The sequence below is a fragment of the Amblyomma maculatum genome, chromosome 3 (genome assembly GCF_055883805.1).
Source record: "Amblyomma maculatum isolate TAMU_Amacu chromosome 3, ASM5588380v1, whole genome shotgun sequence".
Taxonomy (NCBI): Eukaryota; Metazoa; Arthropoda; class Arachnida; order Ixodida; family Ixodidae; genus Amblyomma; species Amblyomma maculatum.
The window spans coordinates 180,378,329-180,390,527 of NC_139346.1; the positions used below are offsets into that span (position 1 = coordinate 180,378,329).

At 44.6% G+C, this 12,199-nt stretch overlaps 1 protein-coding gene across 4 annotated transcripts in view; it reads right to left on the reverse strand.

The window, feature by feature from the left end:
• Positions 1–12,199, reverse strand: part of LOC146197080 (uncharacterized) — a 33,824-nt gene that overhangs the window by 12,949 nt on the left and 8,676 nt on the right. For all 4 annotated transcript variants that reach the window (XM_084598810.1, XM_084598812.1, XM_084598809.1 and 1 more), the window contains 5 exons: positions 11,936–11,977; positions 10,025–10,136; positions 7,212–7,389; positions 3,790–3,909; positions 25–401 (listed from right to left, as the gene is read on the reverse strand). In XM_084598810.1, coding sequence (XP_084454936.1) covers positions 25–401; positions 3,790–3,909; positions 7,212–7,389; positions 10,025–10,136; positions 11,936–11,977 — 829 coding nt within the window. The remainder of the gene's footprint in view (positions 1–24; positions 402–3,789; positions 3,910–7,211; positions 7,390–10,024; positions 10,137–11,935; positions 11,978–12,199) is intronic.

Genomic DNA, 12,199 nt, shown 5'->3' on the forward strand with positions numbered 1-12,199 from the left:
TGGAATGAATCCCTGCACCCGCACCTGTTGCTGTTGTGACACCAGGCTGGCCAGGTTGTTGCTGGTTGTCAAAGGAGTGGCCGGTGCGGCTACCATCTTGGCACTGTTGGCCACCGATAGCACCGGTGTTCCTACTGGGGCCATGCCCTTCCCGGGTGATGCTCTGGGTGCCGCTGCACGGCCGCCAGTTACCATTACCGAGGCGCCAACACAGCTGCTGTTGGTTGTGACGTGGCCAGCTGTAGTGAATGCTGCTCCCATGCTCGAGATAATGTTGCTGACAGCACCACCATTGCTGGCGCACACACTGTTGCTGTTGCTGCTACTTGTGGTACCATTTATTGTGTCGATAAACTTGTGATTTGTGGGATGGATGGATGGCTTGCCATTTTCAGAGTTACCTGGCAAACAGACAAGAAAACCAAGTTGCCTATGTCAACCTCAACTACTGTGTACAACAAGGAAAAGCAAACAGAAAAATGTGCCTGCACTGAAAACACTCCAAAACAAGAACTAAGTTAAGCAATTAAGCAAGGTCGACGACTGGCTAGTTTAAAATGAATTAATTAATTACTTCCACGCAGTTTTTAAGCTGCATCAAGATGCTCCGCTCTGCTGCCTCTGCTGCTCCCTGAGCGATAAACTGCACCGAAATTTCTGGCATTACAATTGCTGGCATTACTTCAAACAGTAACAAATCATCAAAACAAACTGCATGAAAATTGTTAAATAACAGACTGGTGCATTCAGCTACAATAAAGCACGACAAACGTAAATGCTGCACAGTACACACGAAGAAATTAACTGGAAACCAACCACAACAGTGACATTTGACGTCAAACTAAACAACGTACTATCAATAGTTTTCAATGAAAGGGAACCAAGAAAAGGATTTAACTTTAAGCAGTTCAAACTAAAGGGAGTTATGTTAATGCATTTCATGCTCACAAAATCAGAGCATTAGTTCAAATAAACTAAAGGTTGGAACAAAATAAAAGTTCGAATTAAGAAGACTTGACTGTACATGTCGTTGCTGTTAATAGACAGCCCTATAAGTCATGTAAAATAAAACCTTATTGACATGTTTAAATAAAGAAGGGAGGAAAAAAATCGCCTAATTCGGAGAAATATAAATGTAAAATCGATGACATTTTTCTAACAAACATCTATTAGCATTTCTCGCCGCAAGGTATGAACAGTTTCTTTTCTAGTGGTTGCTGAATACTGTCCTAATTTTGCGTTGCACTCAGCACGAAATAAACTTTGTCAAACGTCAGGTTTGTTGACGGTAATGGCTTAGTAACTGGGATCTCTTTGTCGTGACGACCGGGACCAGAGGCAATCAATAAATATTTTTCTCCCCTTTTCTATACCTCGTATTTAGATGCTTCACCTCCTTGCACCAATGCATAGCTGGAAAGCCAACACAGCAACTCAACTAAAACGTTCTTGCTGTTCACAATGCACTGACCAGATCCCGACTGCTCGTAAAATTCTCATGTGCTTTGGCTCTTCTTGTTAGAAAACTTGTCTTAACCAGGGGAGGAGGGGCAGAGAAGAGGAAGAGTCGAATGACAGCCATTACAACAAACTTCCCCTGCTTCCTTTGTCGCTGTCCCAGAGTCTAAGCATGTCCAAAATTCCTGACCGCAAAAACGAGTACAATCTTGATAGTGCCTTGAGCTTTTGGCCACAGACAAAGGGTCCCTTTCTGTGTTATCGGTGTTCCCTGTTGAGCAACCCCTACGCTACTGCAAAATCAACAGTTGATGTTTGCCTGTGTGATGTGTGTATCATAGCCGTAGCGTAAATGGAGATGAGATTAATGAAGGACCCATTCAGGCATGGAGGCTCGCACGGAAAAAAAATGCCCCCGAAATCGAACGTGAAGTTGCCACAGAGTCGCACTTGGAGCCGCATGCGTGGTTATTCTTTGCTCTCCTCCACGAGGAACACAAGGGGCAGGCAGATTGTAAAAGAAAGGCCTGCTAAGACTAATGTTTACCTGTGCCGTGAGGTGACCAGACTTATTTGATTGTTCGACTACAAAGTAATCGCAAAGTAAGGAACAAAAAAGTAGGACTAGGTCACTTGTGGACGGTCAAAAATCAATTACTGCAGCCGACCAATTTTTTGAACTGCAATATTTCGGACTTTGTTCTGGAAGCGTCACGAACCCCATAAGAATATGTCCATATTCACGACCGAAATTTCTAACTATGCGGAATCCAGAAGTTCGGTTTATTTTAACTAAAATAGGCACCACCAATATGACTGACAGCCTGTTTTTTCATCATGACATAGAACGAGCGGGCATCGAAATCAGTCAGTTCTTGTTGGCCATAAAAGGCTCCATCTTCGATTTAAACAGTCATTTGGATGGACTATAGCTCTGCTATCTGTTCATAATTGCCATTTGGGATAGTGGCCATAACAGTACATTCGTTATCATTGACGTGGCCTATATAGAGTGTGCGATCACACTGAAAATGAGACAGGTGCACCACCTGGTGTGGTCTTGACAATGTGGTAGAGATACAGTCTGAGCAGAGAGTTCCAACATAGTGCCTGCGACCTAGTTCTGCAAGGCATTACTGCGCACGCGCATATCACCTTGAACGCATCACATGCTCCCAGCGCACGCATATTCGCCGCATCAGGACCATTCAGCATGTGTATGCTGGCCCCGCCCGGAAGATCACAGTAGCAGATCGTAATGTTATAACTCTCTATTATCAGCCTAGAAACAAAACAATATTTAAAGCCAATTTTTCACAGAAAGGTTATTACGTCTTAAAACCACAAATCAATTAAACTGTTTGATTATACACGCCGTTTCCCAGGTCCCGCAGAATCCAAAAAAAGCGGATGGGGACTTAAAACATTCACCTGTCTGCTCTGAACAGCAGCCAACAAAGCTGTTTCAGTCGCATTTTTGCAGTGTGTATCCACTTTTTTCCGGAGCCTTCATCCTTCAAGTGACCTGAGACACTTTACTATCTTCTCCAACGCTAAGCTGTCAACCTCGAAGTCGTTAAACTACATGAGAAGTACACCAGAAAAAAACTACTCATTACCACCACTGGACTCTGCACAACATAATTAACACAAAAGGAGAGCACAGCTAGAGTACCTGGGGATTCAACTTTGATCTAGCGAGACATATTTTTCTTAGGGGTGTGCGAATACTGAACTCTTCGAATACAAATATGGGGGACGAGATGCCTTCGAATATCAAGTATCTCGTCAGAGGAAAAAAAAAAAGTAGAGAATAGCACGTTTTGTTCACATCAGGATTCACATAATATAATACGCAGTATACATTGCATACAGGATTCTGTACAGGGGTGTTTTGTACAGGAAGGACCTGCATGAAGAACAAGGTTTTTTTTTTTCCCCCGATTTCGTCATGTGCTTCGTTTCGTGCACACTGTCGGGAAGACATTCTTTGCAAGAAGGCCCTGTCGCGCTTTGAGAATGCTTCGCTGCATAGTCTACGCGCTGAAGTATTGTGGTGAAGCGCACAGTGCAGTGCACACACCGTCGCGAAGGTTTCTCCTCCCAAAACGGCCAAGCAGTGGAGTGAAGTGCAAAATCTTCTAATATCAGAGTTTCGAATATACATATTCGATTCGTATTCAAAATTTCGAATATTCACACACCCCTATTTTTTTCATTCCCTTTGATACCTGCCATAATGCTCCACACGATTACTGACCATCGGGTAGAAAGCAGCACCTACAAATTGATGGCATGCTCTTTCTATTCGTAGATGCGGCTGCTACGTACCTACTACGTCACATAGAAAAGATAGTGTAGGCTTAGGTGAGTTGGCGGGGGACACTGACGGCGGCTGAAGACGGGGCTTTTCGTCCAGGTCCTCATCCAGGTCGCTGTAGTTGCCACACTCTGCAAGTAGTAGGTCAAAAGCAGGAGACATCAGTTACTATTTCGTTGCAACATCATGTTGTATGACGGGGCTTCAGAATTCCATGCTGAGTTGGCTCAAGAGCCAGATTGACTGAATAGAGTTCCAACGAATATCCACTGTGCTTGAGGACCGTCACTGCTTTGAATGACTAACCCAGCAAAGGAAAGTTTACAAGGTAGTAATCTTACGATGAGTCATTTGGACATTTAGCAATTACCAATGACCTGAAAGCAACATTGCAGTTTATAGTTACCTCTAATGCTGTCAACGCCATTGCACCTTTACGCGCCCATCGCAACAATGCTATTCTCCCGCAAGTACTTGGAATTTGCTCTCAGCTCCTAACACTGCAACAAGTGAAGTATCAATTTACTTATCTTCCTGTGTGAACAACTCCTACAACCACAGACCTCGCGTGATGACCAAAAAGACTGTGCAAGTTTCACGCAACAATGCACGAACAGTGTGATCAAAATATTACTCTAGAATGCTAAAAACTAAAACATGCTTAAGGAAGTGCACAATTGGTAAAATAGTTTTGCCGCTTTCTCCGCTTCCTTTACAATTATCGTGCCTCCATCCTGTCAACCACAGACTCTAAGCCAGATGGCCAGAGTTGCTAACCACTAAAAAAACAATACAATCGCGACAGTGCATTAGGCCCTTGGTCATAGGCAAAGGAAAGCTGGGTCAGCAGACCATCAGATGGCACTAAATGCTTAGTAAAGCAATTGTAACATGACAGAATTAAAAGTCGCATTCTCCGCAAGAACTGGCGTTGGCACTGTCGGAGTTGTAAGAAAAAAAAAACATGGGAATGCCTCTGACAGCTGCCATCTGACATGAGCAGGCACTAATCAGTTGGAATGCTCCGTGAGATCACAAGACCATATGATATGGCCGAGTTGGCAGAAGCTGCTCACTAAGGCTACCCGGGTGAGATGAGAATCGAACCTTCTGGAACCCTTAGATGCCCAGTCACACATGCTATTCCTAGGCCATGCAGGCACGCTGTAGTGAAACCTCGTTATAAAGAACAGTTAAAAAGTCGGAAAATAGTTCACTATATCCATAATTCGTAACATAAAATTTCGTAGAAAATACATGCAAGAACAGCAAAATTCAATCAGAGAAGACACAGCAACTCGGAGGGTGCTTACTTGGGTCACGTCCATTTATTTACGTGCAAAGAACTGCGTTAGCGCGGCCTGCTTTTTTGTGTTGATCGCATTCCGCATCCCGCCCTATTCCACAGTTTGCAAACACTCAGCAAGAGAAAGCCACTGCCCTCAATAGCACTGAAGTGGCGGCGCAGTAAATCCAATGCAGCAAGCGCTTCTTGCGAAGTCGGAATGTTCTCATCGTCTGCAGGGTCAGCCTGAGCTTCGTCTGCGGGATGTTCAGAGACTTCCGCAGCGATTTCTGCGTCCGTCAGTACTGCCGTGGTCGCTGCGATGTCATCACCACCTACAAAGTCTTCTACAGTCATTGTTGCGGGCATGTCACCAACAATCCGCAAAAAATCGTTCCAGGCCTCATCGAGCTCACAAAGCTCTGCTTCGTTGGGATCGTCCCCATCGTCACTTGATGCACGGGCCTCTGCTGGAACAAAACCTGCGTGCCAAAAGCAATTGGCAATCGTTTCGCCATTCACGCTGTTCCATGCCGCTTTAAGCATTTGGATTGCTCCCAGCAAGTCGATCTTCAAGTCCTGCTTCATGCGAAGCTTCAAGAGAAGAGTGTCAATCAGTCTCCTCTTGTAAACTGCCTTGAAGGCCCTGATTTTATTTCGAGCTTAATCTGTAACGTCAGTGCTGTTCTTTTTTTCACGTTCACCGCCATTACAGCACTACGCACACCCGCGCAGCACACTCGACACGACCACCGACGCTTCCTCCACCGAATGCTACGAAGGCCACACCGAACGCCGCTAACACTAAAATGCAAAAGACGCACAAGGGCAAAAGCAACATTCGATTGCGCCGCTGCCGCCGCTGCTGAAGCAGCGCTGTCAGCTATTGTGAGATGCGAACGATTTCTTTGGCTGCCAACTCTCAATGCCAACGTGGCATCTGTGGCGCTGCGAGGTAGTCCTGAACGTTTGCTGCGCCGCACAATACACTTGTAGTGCAATGAAGCCTGCCTCCTGCTAATAAAATGAGGTAGTACTTGGCGTCGCGGAGTTCGTTATACCAGTTTTATGCCGAACCGCGTTCGCTATGGAAAGTTAAAAATATGTGTTTGACAAAAATATTTCGAAAGAGTTTGAGATATTTAATAATTTGTTATATGCGTGTTCGTTATATAGAGGTTTGACTGTATGTTGTATGGGATCTATATCTACGCTGGGTGACCTTTCACGTAACTTCTTACCTTGCGACTGCATGTCAATGAGTCTGTGGAGTACTAGAGACACAAACTAAGGTATTAGTGGTGAAGCTGTAGCAATGTCCACTGCATGCGAATGAGGATCTGCAGATGGGAGCCATTAATGCTATAGTATTAAACTCTTTAAACACAGAGCTTAAGTGTCCCCCTATTTTCTTTCTTTCTTTAATTCTTTTTTTTCCCACCTGGATAACATGAGCTAGTCCACCTATGCAAAGGGGCTAGCCCATATACAGCTAGACAGCTCTTCTTCCCAACCTCAAGTTAATGTAGCAGAGCTAACTTTAATGTTACGCCTGCCAAGAAGCTTGTGTCCATTCTATAACAGCATCAAGGCTTCCTTAGGGTGAGGGATTTTGTTTTTACCATATTAAATTCCACAAATCTGAAATGTACGCTTCTGTCCTCTGAAAGACAGAGAACCTAGCTTACAGCTATGTAACTGGGCAATGCAGCCTGTACAATCAGAACCTGTACTCACAGCTTCGTAACTGACCATGTAGGCTCGTAGCTTGCAAACGTATTAGCTAAAAGGGTCACATATGCCTAGGAGAGACCGTAAGCAATTTGCATATGAATTCCCAGAACAAAACAGAAAAGAATAAAAGGAGATAATTACAGGAGGGAGATATCAACTACCAGCTGGCATGTCTAAGACACAGTACTAATCTATGCACCACAGTGCTGAGGAGGAGAAGCACTTCTACTGCTGTGAGCAACCACTGTCATGAAATGTCACCTATTTTGCTACAGGATGAAACTGCTTGGCACAAGTAGCTGCAGTACTGCCCCACCAAACTACCTAAGCTGGAATCGAAAACGTTTCATTTTGCAATAAGGGGAAAAAAAATCGAGGAGACCACTTGAGCAGCACAAGCAGCTAGCCAATTACCGGAAGCAGTGGTGGTTGTCTCGTTATCCTTCTCTGGCAGCAGGGCGCTCATGTCGAGGTAGTCGAGCTGCAGGGACAGGTCCTTCTTGAGTGTTGCCAACCGCTGCTGTGCTGCTATCTTTTCCCGAGCCAGGCGTTCCATCTCGTGCTCATACTCCCGCTCGCGCCGCTTTAGGCTCTGCACGGTCAGAGCCGCCCACGTTAAAACAGCTCCAACTGTCAAGTTTCACGAGAAAAGAAATAAAGTTGTGTTTTCCCACCAGTACTTTTCCGACTTTTTTCCAAACCCTCAACACAGAGGTTCAACAGGATTTGCATTTCTTTAGTGGCTTTTCTAACACACACTGACAGGTATCCCTAATGTACTGATCGATGTGTCACAATATGTCAGAATTGTCTGTTGGATCCTTATTGTCTGCGGTGACTGCATACCAAAAGCGCAAACTTTCGCAGCAGTGGTATTGAGAGCACCTTCTCGCACTTATCTAAACAATGCTTTATTTTCTGCACCTTCTGGAAAGCCTGTAGACTATCACAACACAGTTTCTGGTGCCAATCATGCCACTTTCCACAGGTGTGATACCAGTGGAAGCAGAAGTGCTTGGATACCCATCCATTAACCTTCCTGCGGTTAACTGCTTACTCCCACAGAGATTCTTCCTACTACAGTAAAATCCCATGAAGTTGACCCCCATTAATTAGAAAATCCAGATCACTCGAACTAGAAGCGCGGTCGTGGCTGACGCTCATGTAAGTGAACAGCATCAGATGCGTACCAATTCGAACCGACACGAATCCGGCACCCGACGATAGCTGGCCTATTAGCAAGCAATCCTGCCTCGTATATCACTCACTCCTGGATGTCATAAAATCAGCCAATCTTTTTCCATTCATTCATTTCTTCCTTCTTCATCTCATACCCCACTGATTCCCTGAGACAATAAATATTTAAAAAAAAAAAAAATTCGAACATGAGCATAACTGCACCAATTAATTTAGGCCTTTGAAAGAGTCACATTGAGGTATGACCCATGAAGTCAATGATCTTCAAATAGACCTCACCAGACCTGAATTGCATAGGAAATGGTACCCATGCACCTCAGTTGCGTGCGCTATGGCCGGCGCAATGGTGATAGAAAGTGCCCACTTGCCGAAATATAGTCCAGCAGCAGAGTTGATTTCACTTTTTTTGGTTCACGCTATCCCGCCGCTGTCATGGGGCATTGGCCAGTCGTGCAGTTGCGAGTGCATCACTGCAACTAGTTTTATTTTCAGATGGCGTCATGCCGTTCCAGCGCCTATGTATAGTCCTCTCTCTCGCATTCGAGTGCTTCTTCCACCCTATGCGAACGCTGAACCGCCACATTTTGAGGATGCTTCCCCTCGTGCAAAATTCGGTAAAGCACTTCTTACACGTAGTGAAGCATCCTCAAAACGTGACGGGGACATTTGTGAAGAGTGTACAGCGGTGCACTGCCACTTACTGCGTCACAATGAAAAACGGCCAGTGAAGGCACTTACGATTCGGTACCAATTCTTTGACATTTTCAACAGTACGTGCAGAGTAAAGCATTTAGCGAAACCACAAAAAACCGTCACTGCAGTTTTTCACCCTAGGTTTATAGCCTAGACAACCATAATTCAGGCTTTCATTAGAAGTTTTTTTAGTGGCATATGACAATTCGAACATTTTCTTTTCTTCCCTTAAAGGCTAAATCAACGAGATTTTATTGCACATTCTTTTACGATGGCAGCTCTCGTCTGCAGAGACCCTAACAAAACACCCTTTTGTACTCCTTTTTCTAAAGGGCACCAGTCCACAATTTCCAAAATTTGAACCCAAATACTATAAGGTGAGATAGGCAAGCGTAGTTAACACAGTGCAATACCAGAAACTTCCTCCATGGACTCCCATACGAACGTGCAGACACCACAAACTGCTAGGGAATCTTCGATGGTATTTAGCTGTCTAAAGCTACATTCCCTCTTAAAAGGACAGCAGATACACACTTCACTTTATCAGAAAGTTTTAATTTCATAACTCATAAATTCATAATTCAGTTGCTCTATATTCACTGTGTAAAGGCACCAGCATTCACACCTGTGAACAGGAACTATGTATGCATGAGCGTGAGCGTGAGAGCTTTAGAACAGAGGCTAGCCACGCTCGGATTGCAGTTGCTGCCTGCAGCACGACTTCAGCCAAACGAGTGACCCTATCTCCGCTTGTAAGTTCCTGTGAAACATGAGCGCTCCAAACAGCCACTACAAGAGTGCTGCTTGGTGCATGCTACTGCTAAGGAAGCGCTATATTCTAATGTCACTGCTGTGAAAGTGCTATATTCTAACCACTCAGCAAATGCAAGAAAACAAAAATGGATTTGGTTTGGTTTAGTTTATAGGACCGAGCGTCCTACAGTGACTCAGGCTAAGAGGGACACTGTAGCAAAGGGCTCAGAAAATTTAGACCACCTAAGGTTCTTTAATGCATACTGACATCGCACGAAACAGAGACGCCTTGCATTTTCATGTCCACTGAGAAGCAGTCAAGTTTTTTACCTGACTACGGGGCTAATTGCAAAGCCAGGATAATGCCAATATTGTTCAGCTTTCAGAAAGAGCAACTGTTGCATTGTCACCAATAACAGAGAGCAGGACTGGACCAAAGGCGGCCATTTTCTAACCCCTGCGGTGTTTTCACTCTCCCGAGATGACTTGCTTTCGCGCCATAGCTGTATGCAAGGGCAAAAGGCCCTCCACTGCAGCTAAGTGGCTGAACAAACATCCACCGCAAAGTAGAGAAAGAGTCAGACCTGTATGTACCGCAGGGCACCCCTGAGAATGGTCAAGTTGGACGTTTTCCTGTCGTCCATGTTTGGGAGCTGCCTTTTCAGGGTCTCAAAGCATTCCTTCAGGTGGGCTCTCCTGCGCAAACGGCAAACTCCCAATTTACTCCCTATAATCTACACCTGAGAAGAGCACAGTGCGAGCACAGTGGCAGAGACACGACACAATCCAAGGGTATAAAAATGCACCGAGGTAACGGTAACGCTTTCATAACGACAGCTGTACGACAGACTTTGTCCACATTTTACAAATGCAACTGCCATTGTGAGTACATCGCAACCAAAAGAATTTCCCCCAATTGACTGGCTAACAAACAAGGTATTATTGCTTATGCAGGCCTCGGCCGTGAGCGTGTGAAAGTGCCATTTGTAGCCTGGAAAGGCATTCAAGGTACAGGTAATGCAAACAAAGTGGGATGCACTAGAACTACACACAGTGAACTAGAATAGACAAGGCTGGGGGTCTCCACATTAGTCCCCAATAACAGCAGCCGTTTCAGCCTGAATTCAAGGAAGTGTGATTTCAGCGCCACCAGGAAACATGAGCATTATAATGGCGTTTCAGCGGTCGCATCTTAGCACCCGAAACACTGCCGGGGTACTAGCTGAGCAACCAAAAATAAGTATTTTCTTGTTTTATGTACAAGGCATGCGGCGCAACGCAAGTTACCAATCATATTTGTAGATGAACTTGGAAACACCATAACAAAGCGTTCAAGAGTGGCCGACGGCAGCATCGCCGCTGCTTTGTTTTCTATTTGCAAGGACAAGCATGCAATGAGAAATCCATCTCATCTGCTACACTATCTATTCTAGTTCATTGCAGTACAGCATTTGTCCTCACTTCTGCACCCTTGTCATCGATGAAAAGTCTCAAAAGTCACTCGTCCTCACTTTAGCATTCCATATACACTCAAAACTGCTGAAGCCACCCATGCGAGGGGTGGTCTGTTACCTGAAAGGCAAGAGAGCACTGCACACCCTTTTTTCTGTTCATTTTCAGCCCTGCCAGCAGCTGCTCGACTAAGGCAAATAATGATGCAAGATGGATGAGCAAAAATGATTTGCACACCTTAACTTGAGCCTACTTAAACACAGCTTTGAAAGTATTAACAGAGGTTATTAGGCCTTGTGTAAGCGTGAATGCAGTTGAATTATCCCTACGGTGTTATCCAACAGCACTTTTCAAAAGCATGCGAGCTCCCAAGGAACTAAGAGAACGACTAATCAGCTACAAACAACCAAGCACAAAACAATCATTCTACAATTAACTGAAGGTAAAGGAGTGAAGATCGCACCGTACCTGTGTTTCCAACAATTTGAGAACATGGGAAAAGGGGAAAAGAACTGACATTTACCACGGCTGTGTAACGATGACATTATGCGTCAGTGGTTTGCGGGATCTTCTCCGTTGCACCTCAGCTACACCAGCACAGAAGCAGTTTTTCGTGGTTTCTCAGTTGTGCCCCAGAGTTTAGTTCACCGAGGATGCCACAAATCTGAGCAGCAGTAGGTGCCGACTCTACTTTGCTCTTCTAAGCAGAGAGGGCGCCACTAATCACAGAGAGCGCTCAGTTACCTCTCGACAGCGCAGCAATATGCAGCTTTCTTCCCTTCCTCTCCTCATTCTGCTTCGTTTTTTACCCCATATGCTGCCAATACTGCAGAACTTTGTAACTGTCATACTAAAGGTATAAGGTTTGAAAGCCGATCTGGCGTGAAACAAGTGCTATTATATTTTATTGTTAAAATCCTCGAGGCAATGTAATATATATATGTCCTGCTTTCAGAGGAGACAGATATACAGTTGGAACTGTCATTTACTGCCGCGGAAGGGGGGTCAAGGAGAAAAAAAGCACGCTCTTGAGACGAACTTACCTATTTTTTTCCAGTTTATTGTGGACTTCCCGTGTGCCCGCCCTGAGTACCAGAGAAAAAGACAACAAAAATAACAAAATGAAACACGCAGGCTTACAGGCATTATGGGAACAATATGACAATTATGTTTAGAGTAAGTCTAGAGTATGATTGGTTAAGAATAACTTAATGAGAGCAACACTTTCAAATGCCACAAGATGGAAAATCAAGGTTTAACCTTTAATAGTCATTAAATTTCATTGGGTACACTATGAACGTTCATTA